General features: G+C 35.1%; 1 protein-coding gene across 4 annotated transcripts in view; it reads left to right on the top strand.

Annotated features, from left to right (window-relative positions):
* TRPC4 (transient receptor potential cation channel subfamily C member 4) overlaps positions 1-22,536 on the top strand; it is a 232,133-nt gene that overhangs the window by 117,708 nt on the left and 91,889 nt on the right. For all 4 annotated transcript variants that reach the window (XM_054446873.2, XM_063650766.1, XM_063650765.1 and 1 more), the window contains one exon: positions 1,807-2,325. In XM_054446873.2, the coding sequence (XP_054302848.2) occupies positions 1,807-2,325 (519 nt within the window). The remainder of the gene's footprint in view (positions 1-1,806; positions 2,326-22,536) is intronic.

Genomic DNA, 22,536 nt, shown 5'->3' with positions numbered 1-22,536 from the left:
AAAACACTAAAAGTACAGTAGTCCCCTCATATCCAAGGTTTCACTTTCATCAGTTTCAGTTACCAACGCTCAACTGTGGTCCAAAAATATTAAATTGAAAATTCCAGAAATAATACATAAGTTGTAAATTTTGCACCATTCTGAACAGCACGATGAAATCTCGAGTTGTCCCACTCCATCTCACCTGGGACGTGCATTGTCACTTTGTCAGGCAGATGCACACTGCAACCACTTCCCAAACCTTAATCACTTAGGAGCCATCTTGGTTATCAGATTTACTGACACGAGATTGCAGTGCTTTGACCAAGGAATCTTTATTTACTGTCATAGCGGCCTCAAAGTGCACAAATGTAAAACACTATCTTAACAGGCAGCATGGTCACCCTAGTACTCATAAGCACATTTCAAAAAGTGTTTATTACCATCTTCACTATTAAATAATTGCATACCTCTGTAAAGGATCTTTTAAATAGATAATTTCATTCCTATTATCTTTAGTGTTTCTCATGAAACCAATGGATATCCTATATGGCCAGATGACTTTAAAATGTGTGTAATTGTCCACATATAAAAATGTACCTATATCTAAAAGTAGCATTAATGAAGTGTCATCATGAGTGTCGCTTTTCTCCACATGGTTTTCCTCTGATCGTTTTGTGGTTTCCTTCATTTTTCCAGCAGCATATTTCAATGTGACGTGAGTCATCATTTTTTTCTGCCATGCCTGTTTAACTGCCCTTATGTAGCATTTACTTTTCATAAATGCCTCTATGGCTTTGTGCCAGCAAAAATAAATATTAAACTAAAAGTGCTAAAGCAACATAGTGCAGTGCAATTCACTCAGGGTTGGGTGTCAGACAGGTGAACCTGTGTTTATTATATAAGGTCTTTAAAGTATGTGGAAATTGCAGGTCAAATTGTAGGCCTTCCACTTACTCACTGAGGAACTACATCCATAAAATGCGAATAATAAAGGGTGAGGGTTAATGTACCTAGCAGATGCTTACTAAATAGCGGCCATTATTATTTTCATCATTACCATCCCTAGAGTATAACCCAAAGGAAATCTTGCATAAACACATTGGTGACCTGATTCAGTGGAATTCACCCTGCTGACTTGACTCAATGCTTGCTTATTTCTAATAAAACAGTAATGCTAGCTATGGAGCACCTCTTGTCATCTGGAAAATATATCAGAAAAGCACAGATGAAAAGAGGAAGCATGAGGCCAGTCCACTTATTTTTGCTGCCATGTTTAGTCACTAGGTTGAATGATAGGAAAGCAGAAGCTAAAACACAGTAAAAACAAACAAAAGACAAAACCTAATTGAGGAATTAAAGGACTTCTACTGCAGAGAAAGAGCTTGGGTTTAAAACAAATCATTAGCTGTTTTTGAGTGTATTTCTTGATTATTTTGGACGTCAACATCTCTGAGAAAGCAAAGAAAAGAGTGTCAGCTGGAAAATAAGTTGGGCTTATTTAAAAAAAATAAAGACATTAAGTAAAGAGTTTCCATAACCACCTATTTTCAGATGCTGTAAAATGTCATAATTCAGATTTAAAAAGGAATAATGCATCATATTGGATAGTTTTTTTTTTCCAATTTTGTCTGGTCTTTTGTAGGGGAAAAGGCCGTATCTCTCCTACAAAAAAAAAAAAAAAAAAAAAAAAAAAAAAAAAAAAAAAAAAAAACACTGGCCAAGGACATATGAACCCTGCTCCATATTGCTATAGATGGTGTATGAAATTCACAGGCTTGAATGAAAGAATAAATATTCATCACCTCTGCCTTTTTTTTTTTTTAGGTGCCTCCTATACTCCTTGATAAGCAGTTCTCTGAATTCACTCCAGACATTACACCAATCATTTTGGCAGCCCATACAAACAATTATGAGATAATAAAACTCTTGGTTCAGAAAGGGGTCTCAGTGCCTCGACCCCACGAGGTCCGCTGTAACTGTGTGGAATGCGTGTCCAGTTCGGATGTGGACAGCCTCCGTCACTCACGCTCCAGACTCAACATCTACAAGGCCTTGGCCAGTCCCTCTCTCATTGCACTGTCAAGCGAAGATCCTTTTCTCACAGCCTTTCAGTTAAGTTGGGAACTTCAGGAACTGAGCAAGGTGGAAAATGAATTCAAGTCGGAGTATGAAGAGCTGTCACGGCAGTGCAAACAATTTGCTAAGGACCTACTGGATCAGACGAGAAGTTCCAGAGAACTGGAAATCATTCTTAATTACCGAGATGACAATAGTCTCATAGAAGAACAAAGTGGAAATGATCTTGCAAGACTAAAATTGGCCATTAAGTACCGTCAAAAAGAGGTGAGTGTTGCCAGACTTGATCCATCAAAATGCCATAGAATTTAATCACAGTGAAGCAAACTGCTACTCACAAAATTAGTTTTGGGTTTTAGAGCATTTTCTATTCAGCTGTAAGTGGATGACATTTATGGTCTGCCAGATTAATAATTATGAATCACATTGAAGAGTGGTAATAAATGGTTTAATAATTGATGTTTTTGGCCTCTGTGTTAAAATGTACACATTGACTGTGGTATAATGGAAAAACTAATGAATTTTAGTTGTCCAGACTGAGATTTCTGGCTCTGCTATTTATAAGTCTTGTAACTTTAGGGGGCCGCAGATAGATTTCCTTAAGCTTCAGTATTCTCACCTGCTGAATGAATTTAATATTTGAAATTATATATATATATATAATTTCAAATTATATATATATATAATTTGAAATTATATATATATATAATTTGAAATTATATATATATATAATTTGAAATTATATATATATAATTATAATATATATATATAATCAGCCCTTTGTATCTGCATGTTCCGCATCCTTGGATTCAACCAAATGTTGATGGAAAATGCAGCATTCATAGGATGTGGAACATTCAGATATGGAAGGCTGATTTTTTCCTATCCATGGGTCCTGTAGGGCCAACTGCTGCAGGGCTAGAGCAGCCATGGATTTTGGTATCCACATGAGGTCCTGGAACCAATCCCCCACAGATGCTTGGGGACAACTGCATATATAGACAACATTTTCCTCATAGGTTTTTAGGAAGCGTAAAATATGTGGATGTGTGAAGACTCTTAGTAAATTATATGGTATTGTTTTATTTATATCAATAAATACTTATTATAAAGTATTAATAAAATAAAAGACTTTAGTACAACAGCAGATGTAAGTACTAAAACTTTTCTCATGTCTTGCTCATTTTTTTGATTTGTCAGGAATAAGAAACCAAATAAGTTCATCGTAAGGGAGTAATACATTTCTTGTAAAATTTCCATATATTAAAAATGCTGTATTAAATAACAGAATCTCATACCTCTTACCCTTAATCGCCCAGAATAATTGCTTTGTGTTTGAGTGAGTTCTCAAAAGACTGTTTACATCTATCTGAAGAAAATATTGGTTCTCTGTTCACTCTTAAATGATAGTAATTATCTATTCCAGAACAATACTTGGAAATGCTATGTAAGATGAAAAGAGAAAGAGAAAAAGTGAAAGACTTCTGAACTGTAAAATGTACTCAGTTTCTTTTGAATTTGGCCTTGATGATCCCATATAAGCCCTAGCTACTTTGTCTGTTGCTATTCACTAAATACTCAAGGTTCAAGATACCTGAACTTGTTTTCTCAATTTTTTCCTCTAGTTACGTGATTAGTTAAGCTAATCTGGTTGTCATGGAAGCCTGAAACAAGGTGAAATGAACCTTTCCCTTAAAACTGAAGTGAACAGCTTCTTTTGTGTCCATTTCCTCTAACTCTAAAATCCAATTTGCTATTTTGAGTCCTTGTCAGCAGTATTAACTCATTTTCTTAGGTTTTTATGTTTTGGACTCAGAGATCTAATATTTTAAAGAAATTAGAGTAATTTTACTACACAATGATAAGATACATTGATGAAAGATGTTCAAAGTGGTAAATGGGAAGATAAGAAGTCATTGCGGGCTTCAGACTTGAAAAATATTGAAATATTGATATGGCCTAAATCTTCTTAAAGATCCATATTAGCACAGTAGTATGCTTTGCTTTCTTTAGGTTTTCTTTGGAGAAGGGGGTTTAAAGAATCGACACGATGATTGCAAAGATTTTCTCTTATGCTGTAGCTGTTCAGTGTTAATATTATCCTACAAATGTTGAATGGAATAAAGTTCCCAAGATGCACAATTCACGAAATGAAACGGAGAACACAGAAACAGCCTGCTCTGCTCACCTGTTGCTCTTTAGGTCTCTCTTCAGCCAGTGAATGAACTCAGATCTATTTTTTGCCTGCACTCATTTTGGTCATGGCATCGAAGCCGATTTAACGTCGTCTTTGGCCACAATAACTTTTGTGAAAGCTTGGGAAGAAAATACTCATAAACTCCTTTAACATATCCTCATAACAGAATGCTGTCAATGATATTGCATTAACTGAAGCTGCCAAATTCCTGTCAAAGAGTTGTTCGAGATAGAAATTGTAATTTGAATTTCTTGCATATTTATATTTATATTTTTACCTACAAAGCAATTAATACACTTTGGTCATGCATTAATTTCCTTAATAACTCTTTCAACATATATTTCACGGAACACATTCCAGGCAATGCACAGGGCACTTGGGATTCCCAGGTGTCAGGTCTCTGCTCTCATAGAGCTTATAGCCTATTAGGAGAGACAATAAAATATTGAATATATGTTCTCCATTTTGTTCCTGAACCACTAAAAATGTTCTTCCTTACTGAACATGTTTTCTTTGCTTATGCTCTTCTGTCTATGTTATAAATATAAAAAGTGGGTTCAATGTCAAAACCTATGAAAAAGCCATAACTATAATCCCATCTTCAGTATGTAAGAAGCAAAGCAATGGAAGGCATTTGATGATTTCTAACACTTCTCTCGAGATGTTTGTATTCTTGCTAATATGAAGTTATGGAAGGGTGATAAAGCCTAATAATACAAGATAAAAGATAGCAAAAAACATATAGCATGTAACAAAAAAATAAGAATTAGTGCTATTTTTTAAAAGATACTTTTCTTGTAGATACGGGGTCTTGCTATGTTGCCCAGGCTGATCTCGAACTCCTGGGTTCAAGCAATCCTCCCCAAAAGATACAATTTTAAAAGACATTGTATTGGAATTTTTTTCCTTTCAAAATGTTTTGAGATTTCAATGGAGAAAAAAATGAAAACGAAATTATTATACAGTTGTTCTGGAGTAGCTTGCATTTACTATCAAAGAGCATATTTTTCTCAGATTGAAGATTTTCCCAAAGCAAAATAACATTGGATAACTGATAGCATTATTTAAAAAATTCAGGAATAACATTTTACTTTCATATATACCTTTTAAAATCATAAGTTGTGTTTTACAGCATGTATTCTTAGGTTATTCAGAAATTATTAAATTCAAATATTAAAGGTTTTCTAGTAAGATCACGTGCCTTAAAGAAAATTCTGCTTTAGCATGTCTTGCTTCATATCTTTCTTACCAAAAGTTTTCCTTGGTTTGGTCTAAACAAGTCTGAGGTTTATCTTTAGTCCATCTCTCAGGATTTGGAATGCTTTCTCATTAACCTTCATTCACATAGCTAAGTTCTGCACACTCTTTAAAGGTCATCTCACGTCTTGTCTCATGGCAGGAGCATTCTATGAAGCAAACCCCTCCATAGACTCTCTTGGATAAATGTCCTCATTATACACACCCTATATTGCATTGTATTATTACTTTTCCATCTTCTCCTCTAGGCAGTGTCAGGAACACATCCATCTTTCTCACCAGTCATACTGTAGCCCCTGACATACAGAAGGTGCTCAGTAATGAATGCACCTGAATGAAGTCACAGATGCTCCTAGATCTGGATTGTTCCCTGCATGTTTCTTTGCCTGAATAACTTGCACTATTTGGGTTAATCTCCTAATAACAGCTTCCTTGTGAATCAACATATTAAAACAATTAATGTTGGCAGGATTTGATTGCAGACTCGTTCTGGTACTTCTCTAATCTCATCCAAAGAGAAAGCTCTGTGTTAATTTCATGCCATAGATATTTTTACATTTTCATTTTATGTATTCTTTCTAAGCAGCAGCATCATAGAAAGAAGAATTTTATTATTTCTATTAATTCTAGGCTAATGATGCTGTAATGGTATTGATCATATATTAGCGGAACAAACATCTTGTATCAATTCAAATGAATGTATTTTAGCAACTGGGTTGTTTACATGGTTTATTATATTAAACCTCCAAATACACTTGTGAAGTATGAACTATTTGTTGTTGTTGTTTTTTTCATGAAAAAATCGGAGTCACAGAGGGTTATATAATGTGCAGTGTTACTCTGTTAAATATTGGGGCCAGATTGCAAATCCAGATCTTAACTACAAAATCTTGTCTCTAACTATCACACCACATTGCCTCCACCCGGCCATCATCCTGAACATTGGATAAACCTGAGAAAACTGATGCTACTAGCCTAGCTTTGTTGAGCACATGAATTTATTTTATGACTCAGCTCGCCTGTAATGAAAGCCTTGCATTTCAACATGAAGTTTTCTTTGCTTTCACGTTGTGATGAAGCACTTGATTTCTCCAAAGAGGGTGAAAACACTTTTCTTTTCTTTTTTACTCCACTTTTATGTTTCTGTGTCAAACAATAATCTTTCAAGTACCATTCTGCAATGGGACAGATTTAAGGCTTAAGGTTGCTCCCTTGACCAAGCACCTTCCATCCCAATGCCAATCATTTAATGAATAATAACAAAGGAAACTCGAAACAAAAAGCATGTAGTCATACCCTTAAAACTGATTCTTGCCCTGTGTGTAACATAAAGGCAAGGTATGACTGAGGACATGTCTTAGACAAAAAACTTGTCCCTTGGTTTCTGGCATGATTTTTGCAGGTGCAGAGTCTGTGGCAGTTAAAATTACTTCCGTGTAGTCATTCCTCTTGCCTAATATTTGTAAGATTACTAAATGTGAATGGGAAGCTTAACGCATTTCTTAACTATTTTTTACAGCAAAGACCTTCCCTAGTTTTTGTTACAAGATTGACAATATTGTGAAGTAACTAATTAAAAGGCAGAGTAGCCTAGATGTCGAATAAAAATAAGAAGCAAGGAAATAGATTATTCTGTCTAAAAACATTACAATTCAAACTCTCTATAGCTTTTCAAACTAAAGTGAAAAGTAATCTCTACATAGTAAATAGCATAAGAATACATACACACACACACACACACATACACACACCACACATATATATATATTTAATTTGCCTTTCCCTTTCATGAAGGTATTTCAGCAGCTTTGCAACATTAGCTTAAATTTTGGAACTAATTTGGGTTTTGTCCTATACATTAATGGGATTGTTAAAGAAGGAGAAAAATCAACATTTGAACAGCCCTCTGCTCATGACCTCCTAACCTTCTGTTTATCCAGTCTTGGGGGAATGGAGAAAATGTGAAGAGATTCATGTCAATCAGACACTATCCATGGCATGGTAAACTAAATTGATTCGAAATGTTCCACAATTATAGCTCTTTAAAGCTCTCTTAATCTCAAGATTGTTGGCTCTGTTTCTTGATTTATTTCAAACCCCTTGATATGGAAGCAAGAAACAAGACTGCTGTGAGAAAGGAGACAGAGGAGGTGGGGGAGAATGTAGGGACAGAGGAAAGACATAGGGTGTAGCCAGCCTCAGTACAACCAAGGGACACCTTGGGTGAGAGTTGGGGTGCATCACAAGAGTACTAAAGCAGTTAAATAACAAATAGAGCAGACACTGTGGTTTGTGTTTTCTTAAAACTGCCTAGAACCATACTTGTCTATATCATGACCTTTAATTTATAAACTCTTTTTTGATGAGTTTATCACGCCAACAGGTTTTTAATTCAAATTTTATTTGAAAAAGGCAAAAAAGTAATCATTTAAATCCAATCTTTCTACAATATGAACCTCATATTAAAAATCAATCAACAAATTAAAAACACCACTCGTGTTCTTTATTTACCTGATATCTACATACCTGAGATCTATAGCAAGATGCCATTTTGTGCTTCTGTTAGTAGTTGAAGGACAATAACATCTCTCTCTACCTATTTTTTATTTTGAAATTACTAACCCTCGAGGTTGTACCCTACCCATCTTTAAAAAAAATCACACAGGTAAGTTAATGATAATGTTGCATCCTTGCTGTCTCATAAGGAGCTTGGGTTGGTGTTGGGAAACAATGACTTTCTCCTCTTAGATCCAGTGGATTTTGGTGTCTGGTCAGCAGCCATGCTAGACCTTTGTACTTGCTACAAATTTGACAGCATAGCTGACCATTGTTAACCACTGACTGTCTTAGAATCTTTTGTTTTTCTCCATGTTTACTATTGTTTAATCTGCGATGTCTAAAATATACCTTTCGTATTTTATTATGCCTATAAATGACATACTGGAGTATATATAATTTGGGGAAAATATCTCATGCTATGAAAATTTTTTAAAAATAAGTTTGAAAATCTCATGCTGGCCAGGTGCAGTGGCTCACACCTGTAATCCCAGCACTTTGGGAGGCCGAGGCAGGCAGATCACGAGGTCAGGAGTTTGAGAGCAGCCTGGCCAACAAAGCGAAACCCCGTCTCTACTAAAAATACAAAAATTAGCTGGGTGTGGTGGTGAGTGCCTGTAATCCCAGTTACTCAGGAGGCTGAGGCAAGAGAATTGCTTGAACCCAGGAGGCGGATGTTGCAGTGAGCCGAGATCATACCACTGTACTCCAGCCTGGGCGACAGAGCGAGACTCCATCTCAAAAAAAAAAAAAAAAATCTCATGCTGTGGAGACTTTTTCTCATGGACATCAAATAACTCTTAGAGAAGGAGAGCAAAGAGATTACTGGGAGAAACATGAGAGAAAACACCATAGTCCTTATGGTGTTCCCCGTCATAGCTGAGTCATTTATGTAAGTAAAGTTGGTAACGCCTTTTCCTTAGTTTGGTTTTCTTATTTAACACACTGGGTTATCTGAATGAGATTCAATTACCATGTCCTTTTCCCTTATGCTTCTTCTATGTTTAAACTGCTTTGAAAAGATTCATGTCCTCCAATGTCCCCTCAAATACCACTTTCTCTGAAAAACCTTCCCTTAAATTATACCCAGGTTAAAATTAGTTATCGTTTTCCCTTTTGTATGGTAGAAACATTCCTTTATTGCAAATGTTGGTTTTTCTTTTCATTATTTGTTTTCACATTTTGCTTCTCCAGTTGAACACCTTGCGTCTACTATCAACCTCCTCCAAAACATTACTCACAACACTACTAAAGGTTTTTTGTTTTGTTTTATTTTTTGGAAAGGCAGATCTAGGAAAAACTTTCCCAGTTATACAATTGAAAATCCCAAGCCCAGGGAAACCCTCAGTTTGGGTCATCATAAATCTGAGCACAAGAGCTCTGTGTTAAGCCTTGTAATGTCTATCACATAAAGTCCAACTGCCACAACAGTCTTATGTGGATTCTGCCTAAATTTTCAGTTTAACCTTTCTTAATGCACACCGTCACTGCTTAGAGTCTGTATTTCAGCCAGGTGGGAACATTCATAACATTGTTGCAATATTTCCCCTTCTAGGCCTTTATATCAGGCATCTCTTGGCGTCAGCCCTATTCCTTTGTTCATCTATTGCAATGGGTTTTATCTGGATCATATTAGAATCACTTGGGAAGTTTGTAAACACTACATTGCTGCATATATCCCACTTTAAAACTAGTTAAATCAGAACATCTGGGATGTTCACCACATCTTTGAAACTTTCTAAGCTTCAAACTCTCCAGATAATTCTAATGTGCCATCAAGGTTGAGCATTACTCAAAATTATCGCTTGAGGTTTCGCCTGTGACTTCAAGCTTCTGTAGATTTTCTTGACTCTCTCAGGTAGAGAAGACAATGGCTCCCAAATGTGTCTGAGTATCAAACTCACCCGGACAGCTTTTAAACATAGCACTTTGCATGAAGAAATTTGGCTTCAATAAGTCCTTGCATTCATGACATCCCATGAAACTTATTTCAAATTTTTCCCATCTTTCTCTCGCCTCACTATCCACCCTGCCATTTCCTTATTCTATTATGGCTTCCCAGAACCAGAAGCCATCCTCTCTACCTACTGTACATCCTGCTAATTTCTCAGGACTCTCAGAGCCTTCATTTCTTTATTTCCCCTATCTTCAAAACAAAAGAGTCTGGTAGGAAATCAATATCCTATTTAAAATGGAGGAGTAGACCTGGGGAATGGAAAGACAACCAGGCAAGGAATTATTGATGGCTGTTGATCAGCACGTAGAAAGAAAGGGATCATACATTAACATTTTCCCTGCCCTGGAATAAGTAGCTTAGGGCGTAGAGAAAGAAAACCTTTCCATTCCTAATACATATACCATAGACATATCTTCTTCCATGTAAATTTCTGATCATCTAAGGGCATAAGAACTGTGGGGAAAATGTTTTATTGGTATCAAGTAACTCATCTCTCTGCAGTTGAAATAAAATATTATATTAAAAGTAAAAGAACAGGTTGGTTGTTGTGGCTCATTCTTGAAATCACAACACTTTGGGAGGCCGAGGCAAGGCAGATCACTTCAGCCTTGGAGTTGGAGACCAGCTTGGGTGACATAGCAAAATTCTGTCTCTACAAAGAAAAAAAAAATTCAGCTGGGCATGGTGGCATATGCCTGTAGTCCCAGCTACTTGTGAGGCTGAGGTGGGAGGATCACCTGAAGCGAGGCAGGTTGAGGCTGCAGTGAGCCAAGATTGTACCAGTGCACTCCAGCCTGGGTAACAGAATGAGACCCTGTCAAATTAATAAAATAAAATGGAATAAATAAATAAGTAAATAAGGTCTATGAATTGGATATAGTGCTCTTTTCTGCTCCTAACCAAGGATGTAGTGTTGGACAACTTATCCTTTGCATTTCTATTTTCTCTTCTCCAAAATAGGTTGCCTTGTGAAGATGAAATGTAATAATGCAAGTACAGAGCTTAGCATATTTCCTGGCATATTTCCTCATGAAAGAGTGGCTATCTATTATTATCAGCTATTATTATTATTATTATTGTTACTATTTTTTGTCTGTTCTTGGGCCCCCAATATAAAAGGCTAAGCATATGCAGAAAAATACATGATTCCACTATATACTATGCAGCAGAAAGTGTAGGAAGTGTTAGCTTCATCATTTAACATTTTAATACTTGTTATAAACACTCATCTGCTTCTTGTTGGTTACGTTACTATTTTGAATATCAAAAAGAAGTTGGCTGGGCGTGCTGGCTTACATCTGTAATCCCAGCACTTTGGGAGGCCAAGGCAGGCAGATCACTTGAATTCAGGAGTTTGAGACCAGCCTGGGCAACACGGTGCAACCTTGTCTCTACAAAAAAAAAAAAAAAAAATTAGCCAGGCATAGTGGTGTGTGTCTGTACTCCCAGCTACTTGGGAGCCTTAGATGGGAGGATCAATTAAGCCCAGGAGGTTGAGGCTGCAGTGAGCCATGATTGCGCCACCACACTTCAGCCTGGGTGACAGAGTGAGACCCTGTCTCAAAAATAAAAAGAAAAAAGTTTGTTTTTCTTAAGTCTATTGATATAATCAGTACTCCAAACTATTTATGTTAAGATATATATTGTCACCAAAAAAGTATAATGTATAAATTCATTCCAGCCCCTAATAACTCTTCCCATTACAGGCTTTCAAAACAACTTACATTGTGTAGTACATACTTGATATTAACTTGCCCATCTGAATTGCATTTTAAAATATATTTTAGGCATTGGTTATGTATGCCCTTTGAACCTGACTGCTATACCTCAGAATCTTAGCTATACTCTTAGAAAGGATTTTCATACATGAGACTACACTGAGCCATGTGAATTGTGAAATCTGTAGAAAAAAGATATAAAGCAGAATTCCTGTAGCTTAGTTTTCTCTCCTGCTGTTCTGTAGAACATGCTCAATGACCGATTTCTGAGCCTCTGCCTTTCTTTTCTCCATGGTTGTGCACACACCTGCTGTTGCTAGGCAGAGGCAACATGGATCACAGAATCCCTAATGCTTTACCCCAGCCCCCTCCTAGGGACCAAACCTTTCAGTGCCTGCCACTCTGTAATGGCAGAAGCAAATGCCTATTCGGTACTTTTCAGACTGGCTCAGGAACCTATGACAAGTCATTAGGCATTTAATTTCACACTAGGCTTTTAGACCTTAGAATTCAATCCCCATGAGTTTCTTTACAGCTAATTAAGTTACATGTAACCACTGTCTTCTAATTCCTATCTGAAAGTGTTTTTTTCCCACAGTTAAATTTGAAATTGTGTGTGTCCAAAACATCGTATAAATTTGTCCTTTTAAACAGCACTGTTTAAGAAGTGACAAGTGTGTCTTATAAAACATAAAACAGCAAATTTTGGTTTTAAATTAGACATAAAAACTTTTATTTGATACTGCTTTAAATAAATATTTTAAAATTTATTTTCAAGGAAGTGTACTCTTCTATTCACCTGAGAAAATGTACATAAGCAGCTCTTTATGATGCAGCTTTCATTTGGCCAAAACAAGAATCAAAAACATTAGGCTAATGATAATATATTTGATAAACTACATTGTGTATTGGATACCTTCCCTTGGCCCTCAAACGAATTGCTTTTCAGCATAAAACAGGTACTTCTGACTATGATGATTGACAAGAAAGTGCTAGCAATAAGATCATCAGGTTTCCATTATTCAGATACAATCATGTAGTTTGTCAATGATGGAAAAGGCTTTCTCTTGTTTCTGTTATACAAATGTTCACATTTATACTTCAAGGTTATTTTCTCTTAGGCCATTATTTAGTGACCCATATTTTCTCTGTCATTCATCACAAAACACAAGAATTGCCAGCTTTTAGAGTTACAGCCTTAACAGCTTATTCCATTCAACATATTTCCTGGAAAAATACAGAAAGCCAATAGATTGTCTTTTGGAAGTTTATGAAACTGAAACGTTATAGTTCTTAAGAAACTTTTGTTGATTTTGAGATATAAACTCCTGCTTGAGTTCTCATAAATTATGCATATGAGAGGGAACACTTTTACTTATTCCTCACCTTCATTAATCTTTGACCCTGTTAGGCATAGTCATAATTTTTCTAAATAGAGGTTAATTATTTTATGTTTGAATTTTTAGAAACAAAGACATACAGTAAAACTCTCTAGGATTGATAATGCCTGTGCTATAATTTGGCGGTTCGTGATTCTGAAGCTGAATTCTGAAGCTATGTGTTTACAAATGGCTTCTAGGTGGTATAGAGCAGGGAAAGCAATCACATGGCTCTATGGTTTTTGTTTCACGCCCTATTCCCTTTCTCCTTCGGAGTGTTAGGGAACATGGAGTGGTATGCCCTCTGCATGCACAGAAGGAGCAAACTAAGCCCATCCTCCATGGTTCCTTGCTAGCTCCCTTCTTGTTTGTAAATGCTTGCTGGAAAAAAAAAAATTATTCACAACACTGATACAGTGTTAAATGATGGACGTTGTTGTTATTTTTCTCCATGCGCTTATCTATGAACAGTGATTTTCCCAGGCAGCTCCGGGACATGTAGCCCTGAAACCTCTTTTTACCCTTTTCTTGATTCTCCTCTTTTTATCTTATTAATTGCAAATTAATAATTGTACTTATTCCTGGGGTACACAGTGATGTTTTGATACATAGAATGTATAGTGATCAGCTCAGGCTAATTAGCATATCCATCATCTCAAACATGTGGTCCTTCTCTTTGACCACTGGGGTGAAGCTGGAAATCTTGCTGGCAGCTAAGACAGAGAGCACGTGAGGAGGCTAGCAGAGGGGATTGGAGCTCCCACCGCAGAGATCTCTCTGTCTCTAAATTCAATTCCACAAAAGGTGTATTTTTGGTGCCAAAGACTAAGTATGGCAAAATGAGAACACAGCAAGCCCTAGGCCAAGTTCAAATTTCTTTCAGAAGTTTCCTAAAACCTGGAATTTTGCTCTTGCTTAGATAATAAAATGAGATTTCCAAGAGCCACCTTATTGAAGCCCAGGAAAATATTTCTAAATTTGAGATTTTATGGGAGACTTTCCTAAAAATAAAACACCTTAATTGAGTTTCAGTGGAAAAATAGGATTTATTCAGACAAACAAGTTACAAAAAGGCATATGGGGAAGAAATACTCTGTGCAGATTCATGGAGGCAAAGAAGAGCATGGAACACGGGGGCACATTCAGTGACCTTTCTGTCCTCATTCCAAACCCATAGCCTCTACCCTCATTTTATCTCTGCTGGGCAAGTGTGAATGGCTCCTCTGTTAGGTCTCAGCTCATATTATCATCTTCTCAGTGAAGACTTCCAGAACACTTGATCTCATTGGTATCCTTTTCTCCCACCCATTATTCCCTTTTATATCACAATTTTATTATCTTTGCAACCTTTATAAAAATCCAAAATAATTTTATTTGTGTGTTTATTTATTGTCTATCCTCCTCCACCTGTATCTGTGTCACCTTATCTGATTTGATTACTAGTGCAGTTTCAATCCCTGAAACAGTACTTAGAATATAGTAAGTGCAAAATAAATGATCATAAATCCGGGTGGGCAGAAGCTGAAATTAGGAAAAAACACAAAGACTAGGTCATAAAGACCTAGGATCGTCAATACCAAGGAACCTGGTTGTTATAAAATGCTGTGATATTTAATCATGATTAAATATGTAGATCAATATTATCTTTATTATTTTTTGAAACTCCTATTCTTCAAAGAAGAACTCATTGTCTTTCTCTTTAAGTCTAGTCCTTCTATCATCTCTGTTAAAGTAGGAGGCACTCCCGGTTTTTCATGTTAGAAATCTGAGTCATCCTTGATTATTTTATATCCATCATCTCCAAAAGCTTGATGGGATAGATTAGAGATAAATGCAAATTTAGAGGTGCTGGCTAATTTCCCTTCTCTTGAATCAGAGCCTGCCTTGGCTACCTGCATGACCCATTGAATGCAACAGAAGTGACTTTATTCTTAGGCTCGCTGTTTTTTGGGACTGGGTCTCACTCTGTCATGCAAGCTGGAGTGTATTGGCGCAGTCTTAGTTCATTACAACCTCTGTCTCCTGGGCTCAAGTGATCTTCCCATCTCAGCCTCCCAAGTAGCTGGAACCACAGGTACCTGCAACCACACGGGGCTAATTTTTGTATCTTTTGTAAAGACAAGGTTTTGCCATGTTGCGCAGGCTGGCCTGAAACTCCTGAGCTCAAGCAATCCACCCATCTTGGCATCCCAAAATGTTGGGATTACAGGATTGCTTTGACTGTTTGGGCATTTTGTTTTGTTTTGGTTTTGATTTCCTATGAATTTTACAATTGCTTTTTCTAATTTTGTGAAAAATGACATTGGTAGTTGAATCTGTAGTTGCTTCAGGCAGTAAGATCATTTTTAATTATATTGATTTTGATCTGTGAGTATGGCACGTTTTTCCATTTGTGTATGTCATCTACTATTTCTTTCATCAGTGCTTGGTAGTTTTCGTTGTAAAGATCTTTCACCTCCATGGCTAAATATATTCTTAGGTATTTTTTTTTTGTACCTTTTGTAAATCAAATTGCCTTCTGGATTTTGTTCTCAGCTAGATTGTTATCGGCATACAGAAGCGCTACTGATTTTTGTACATTGGCTTTGTATATACTGAAACTTTGTTGAATTCATTTATTCAAATCTAAGAGTTTTTTTGTGAAGCCTTTACGGTTTTCTAGCTGTAAGACATGTCATCGTTGAACAGGATTAATTTTACTTCTTCTTTTCCAACTTGGATGCTTTTTATTTTTTTCTCTTGCCTAATTGCTCTTGCTAGTACTTCCAGTACTGTGTTGAATAGGAGGGGTAAAAGTGGCACCCTTGTCTTGTTTTAGTTCTTAACAGGAATGCTGTCAATTTTTCCCCACTCATTATCTCATTGTTTCATTGGTTTGAAATAAAACAATTACCTCTGGCTAGATCCTACTCTTTCTTCATGATGTTAAAACTGGGTCTTAATAAATTTCCCCTCATTTCTCAGGTTAGACTGGTTCTCCCTCTTCTATATATACAGCATATACATTTACCACATTATGTTATTATTAATTGTTTTAGGTCTCTCCCCTTCATGAGACTCTGAGCTCCTTGAATCCAAGAACTGAAATCTTTATTTATTTTGCTATCTTCAGCAACTACAATGGCACTGGTACATTAGGTATGAGCTCAATACATGTTTGTGGAATTAATGCTACATTGTTTTTTCTTCAAGTCAAACAACCCATTTGTATAATACCTTGATGGCAGTTCTTCTAAGAGATTTTATGTTGAGGAATAACTTGACCATTGGTGAGGAAAAAATAACAAACCTTTGCATATAACTTTTGTTGATGGCCTTCTATGCATACAACGAAGATAAATGCTATATGGGGAAAGAAAAAAGAAATAGTAGCTAGCTCCTATGGAGGTGGGGAAAGGGACGTACTACTTAGATAATATTTAGGCAAACATATACAAAATATAATCATTTTGTTTGCTTTTAACTATTTTAATGAAAGGAATATTTGATGTAAAACTTGATAAAACAATTTAAATAATATTGATTGATTGCATTTCATTTTTATCTCTTATACAGTTTGACATTCATCTGGTCCAACAAATATTGCCAAAAATATTATTCACATAGCATTGATTGTGTGATTAAAGTTCAAATCCCTAGGAAGCTGTAATAACTATTAAAATATAACAGATATTGTTGTATTGAAGAATTTTAATTTTTTAATGTATTTTCTCATCTTTTATCATTTTGGTTTTACTTATGTTTTATCATTTCTTCATTGACTATTGCCAATATGTCTCCGTCTAGCACTTTAAACTCTAGAGGAAGAGTTTTAATTTTCACAGCTTCTTGTGTTAAGAAAAAATTATTAATATCTCAGGAAATATAAGCAGCATCAGTCTTTGATGCTTCTGTGTGCTGACTGTGTGAATTGAGTTTTTTAGAATCTTGGCCATCCATTTTCAGAAAAGACAATGAGTGAATATGTAAGAAAGTCTGTTATCCAAAGAGATTGGGGATAAAATTAGTGCTAATAATAGATTATTTCGAATAGCTAAATTGTAAGTGCCAACATTTTCTTGCTTATAATGTAACAAATTCTGATGAAAATCATTTGGCTAAAAATCTAACATGTTGTGTATTATCTCATTTTTACACAAAATATAATATATAGAATTTTTTTTCTTAATAACTCAGAGCTTCAGAATAGACCCCAGTTATTATACTTTGACATCTGGTTGTAAGTTTAGGATTTTTAAACACGCATATTAATAGCTTTTTTGGCCTGTGTGAAAATTATGGCAGAAATCTATCTTTTTATAGTTTTGAAGTCTTGTCCCTCACTATTTGGCTTTACTTGCTAATGTCAAAGAAGCTGCCATTTTATAGGTACTTATTCTGATCAATTTTGGACTGGGCAACCTGAAAACTACTCCAGGCTGAAGTGTGGGAAAATCAAAGTAAAAATTCTCTAAGTAAGAATATGGGAATTCATTTAGAAATACAATGCATATTTAATGCCTGAATACTGTGGCATTTATTTTAATATCTTGGAGACCTTGTTTTACTTTCTTAAGCTTCAGAGAGATCAAGGTTGCCTACCAACTTATTTGTGAGTATTTAAAATGAATCTGTGTGTGTGTGTTTGTGTGTGTGTGTGTACAAAGAGCTTTGATAATATAAAATGGAAATGTTTAGACTCTTGAAAATTAGAGTATAATTAATATAAACAATGAAGAACTACTTCTCTCGAGTTTATAGGAAATTTACAGAAAAGACAGTTAATTTAACCCAACATTTAATTTTTTTGGAAATTATCAACATAGGAATTCATGAGGGAAGTGCTGCTAACATTTACTGAATAATTTAATTATAAACAAAACATAACAGCAGGCTTTTTCAAGCTCTTGAAAAAGTATTATTATGTGATACTTATCATATATAAAACAAAATATGTGATATATATATAAGTAATAAAGCATAATAATAAAAAACCTCCCCATCCCTGAGCCTACCTCCTGAGGTAAAAATATACTAATGTGCTTTAAAAATAGGCCTAATCTGTTACATTTTTAGAGATCCATTGCATTTTCAAAATACAAGAACTTTCTCACTTTAATGTTTTCACTGGAAACCTGAATAGTCACAGAGGGTTAGCCACCTGTCTTTCTCTGTCGTAGTCTTTCTGAGTGGCCAGCCTCTGATTACTGTGCTTTGTTTTGTTCTGTTTTTAATTTTTCTATTCTCGTGAAATATACAAATATAAAATTTACTATCTTAACCATTTTGTGTGTGTATTTGAGTGGCATTCATTGCATTCATACTGTGCAACCATTACTACGATCCACTCTAGAACTGTTTTCATCTTGCAAAACTGGAGGGAAGGGGAAATGAGGAGTTAGTGTTTAATGAATATAGATATTCAGTCTCTGGCATCCACCATTCTAGTTTCTGCCTTTATAATTTTGACTAATTACCTCATAAAAATAGAATTATATATTTGCCTTTGTCTGTTTGGCTTATTTCACTTAGCCTAATGTCCTCAAAGTTCATCTGTGTTGTAACAAATGCCAGATTTTTCCTTCCTTTTTAAGGCTAAACAATATTCCATTGTATGTATTTATCACATTTGCCTATCCAATCATCCACTGAAGGACACTTGGGTTGGTTACTTCCATATTTCAGCTATGGTGATAATACTGCTGTAGAAATGGGAATACAAATATTCTTCAACACCCTACTTTCAATTCTTCTGGGCATACCCCCAGAAGTGGAACTTCTGAATCATATAGTAATTGTATTTTTTTAATTTTTGAGACACCTCCACAAGTGTTTTTCACAGTGGCTTTACCATTTTACATTCCCACCAACACTGCGTGAGGGTTCCCATTTCTCCACATCCTCACCTACAATTGTTATCATCTGCTTTTGTAAATAGTGGCCATCCTAACGAGTGTGAGGGTGCATCTCATTGTAGTTTTGATATGCATTTCCCTCATGAGCAATGATGTCGAGCCTCTTTGCAAGTGCTTATTGGCTGTTGGTGTATCTTCTTTGGAAAAATGTCTACACAGGTTCTTTGCCTATTTTCTTTTTTCACCTGTGCCTTTGGTGTTATATCTAAAAATTATTGCCAAGTCCAATGTCATGAAGTTTTTGTTCTACTATTTTTCTAAGAGTTGGAGAGTTTAAGTCTATGTTTCGGCCTTTGATTCATTTTGAGTTAATTTTTGGTATGGCAAGGGTCCAACTTCATTCTTATTTATGTGTATATTCAGTTTTCCCAGCATCATTTATTGAAAAAAACTTTCTTTTCCCCTATCGAATGGTCTTGGCACCATTATCAGAAACAATTTGATCATATATGTGAGGGCTCATTTCTAGGCTCTCGACTATTTCACTGGTGATTATGTCTGGTTTTTTTTTGCCAGTGCTAATGTTTTCATTACAGTAACTTAAAAATAAGTTTTGAAATCAGGAAGTATGAGACCTCAAGCTTTGTTCTTCTTTATCAAGTTTATCTTGGCTCTCAGGGTCCCTTGAGATTCCATATGGATTTTAGGATAGATTTTCTATTTCTACAAAAAATATCACTGGGCTTTGTATAGGGATTGTGTTGAGTCTATAAATTGCTTAGGGTAGTATTGACCTCTTAATACTATTAAGTCTTCCAATCCATGAATGTGGGACATCTTTGAATTTATGCATGTCTTCTTTAATTTCCTCCACCAATGTTTCATAGTTTTCATTGTATAGGTTTTTACATCCATGGTTAAGGTAATTCCTATGTATTTTATACTTTTTGATTTTTTTTATAAATTGAATTTTCTTAATTTCCTTTAAAAATTACTCTTTGATTATGTATAGAAATGTAACTTATTTTTGTGAGTTGACTTTGTACTCTGCTACCTTGCTGATTTTGTTTATTAATTCTAACTATTCTTTTGTGGAATCTTTAGGGTTTTCTGCATATAAAATTACAACATATGTAAACAGATAATTTTACTTTTTTATTCCTGGTGTTGGCGGTTTTTTTTTTTTTTTTCACGTAATTGCTCTCTCTAGAACTTCCAGTACTATGTTGAATAGAAGCAGTGACAGCAGGCACCTCGCTTTGTTCCTGATCTTAGAGAAAAAGCTTTTAGTCTTTCACCATTGAGTATGATGTCCATTGTTGATTTTTCATATGTGGATTTATGGCGTTGCAATAATTTCCTTCCATGCCTAATTTGTTGAGTGTTTTTATCATGAAAGGGTATTGAATTTTGTCAAATAATTTTCCTGAATCAATTGAGAAAATAATATGATTTTTTAAATTCATTCAGTTAATATAGTATATTACATTGATTGATTTTATATGTTAAAAAATCAGCACATTCCAAAAATAAATCCTATTTGATAATGATAGTCTTGGTAGGTTTTGTGTTTCCAAAAATTTGCTCATTTTATTTGTTATTCAATCTGTTGGCATGTGACTGTTCATATTCGTCTCCTATAATCCTTTTTCTTTCTTTAGAATTAGTAGTAGTGTTTTCATTTCTGATTTTAGTAAATTGAGTCTTCTCTATTTATTTTAGTCAGTCTCACTGAAGGTTTGTCAATTTTATTGATCATTTTGAAGAACCAGCTTTTTGGTCTCATTGATTGTCTCTGTTTTCTATTCTCTATTTTGTTTATCTCTGCTTTCATCTTTATTATTTCCTTTCTTCTGTTAGCTTTGTGCTTGTCTTTTCCAATTTATTAAGTTGTAAAAATAAACTTTCAACTTGAGATCTTTCTGTTCTTTAATGTAAGTATTTATAGCCATAAATTTCCCCCTTAGCTCTACTATCCCTGTGTCTCATAAATTTTGGTATGTTGTATTTTTATTTTCATTAATATTTATTTTCTAATTTTTCTCATCTTTCTTCTTTGATCCATTGGTTAAAAGTATCTTGTTTAATTTTCACAAATTTGTGATTCTTCCATTTTGCTTTTCATATTGACTTCCAACTTCATCCTCTTGTGTTCAGAAAAGATACTTTGTATGATATCGATATTTTTAAATTTATTAAGAATTAATTTGTGACCTAACACGTGGTCTACCCTGAAAATGTCCCATGTGCACTTGAGAAAAATGTGTACTATGTTATTGTTGGATAGAGCGCTCTGTATATGTCTGTTAGATCTAATTGGCTTATTGTGTTGCCCAGGTCCTCTATTTCATTACTTAAAGGAAGATTATTCTGTCTGCTCTTGAGAGTGGGTATTGAAGTCTCTAACTATTATTGTAGAATTTTTTACTTCTACCTGGAATTCTGTCAAAATTGATATATTTTCATGAACTATCATCAGGTGTGTCAATGTTTATAATAATTATATCTTCTTGTAATAAACCTTTTATTAATATATAATGTTCTTTTTGTCACCTTTTTTATTTAAAATCTATTTTGTCTGATATTAGTATCGCCACTCTTTCTCCCTTTTGTTACTATTTTCATGTAATTGCCTTTTTTATTCTTTCACTTTCAAACTATTTACGTGTTTGAATTTAAGGTGAGTCCCTTGTAGAAAGCATATAGTTGAGTCATGTCTTACTCATTCTGTCAATTCCTGTCTTTTGAGTTGGAGAGTTTAATTCATTTACATTTAAAGTTATTGCTGATAAAGGATACTTGCTTCTGTCATTTTGCCATTTGTTTTTGTTTATTTCCTGCATTACCGTCTTCTTTCACATATAGCTGTTTTTTGTAATTACCTTCTTATTTTCTTTTGTGTATATTCCATAGCTATTTTCTTTGTGGTTACCATGGGGATTACATTTAATGTTCTAATGTCGTAACTTTCTAATTTAAATTCATACCATCTTAACTTCAATAACACACAAAAATACAGTTTCTTTTTAGCTCCATCTCCTTGCTTTTCAGTGGTTGATATCACAAAATTATATTTTTATACATTATATATGAAATATAATCTAATGATTTTTAAAATGCATTTGTCTCTTAAATTATGTAGAAAAAAATGTGGAATTATAAAACAAAGTAATAATAATACTAACTTTTTTTTTTGGGTGGAGGACGGAGTCTCACTCTGTCGCCCAGGCTGCAGTGCAGTGGTACGATCTCGGCTCACTGCAAACTCCGCCTCCTGGGTTCAAGTGATTCTCCTACTTCAGCCTCCCGAGTGGCTGGGACTACAGGTGCCCACCACCATGCCTGGCAAATTTTTATATTTTTAGTAGAGAAGGGGTTTCACCATATTGGCCAGGCTGGTCTCGAACTCCTGACCTTGTGATCCACCTGCCTCAGCCTCCCAAAGTGCTGGGATTACAGGCATGAGCTGCCAATACTAACTTTTTAGTTATCTACATATTCACTTTTACTGTGATCTTAATTTCTCATACAGCTTTGTGCTACTGTCTAATGTCCTTTCATTTCAAACTGCAGAACTCAA

This window comes from Pongo pygmaeus, chromosome 14 (genome assembly GCF_028885625.2).
Source record: "Pongo pygmaeus isolate AG05252 chromosome 14, NHGRI_mPonPyg2-v2.0_pri, whole genome shotgun sequence".
Classification (NCBI taxonomy): domain Eukaryota; kingdom Metazoa; phylum Chordata; class Mammalia; order Primates; family Hominidae; genus Pongo; species Pongo pygmaeus.
Note: the sequence above shows the minus strand (reverse complement) of the source record. Positions and strands in the feature narration are given on the sequence as shown.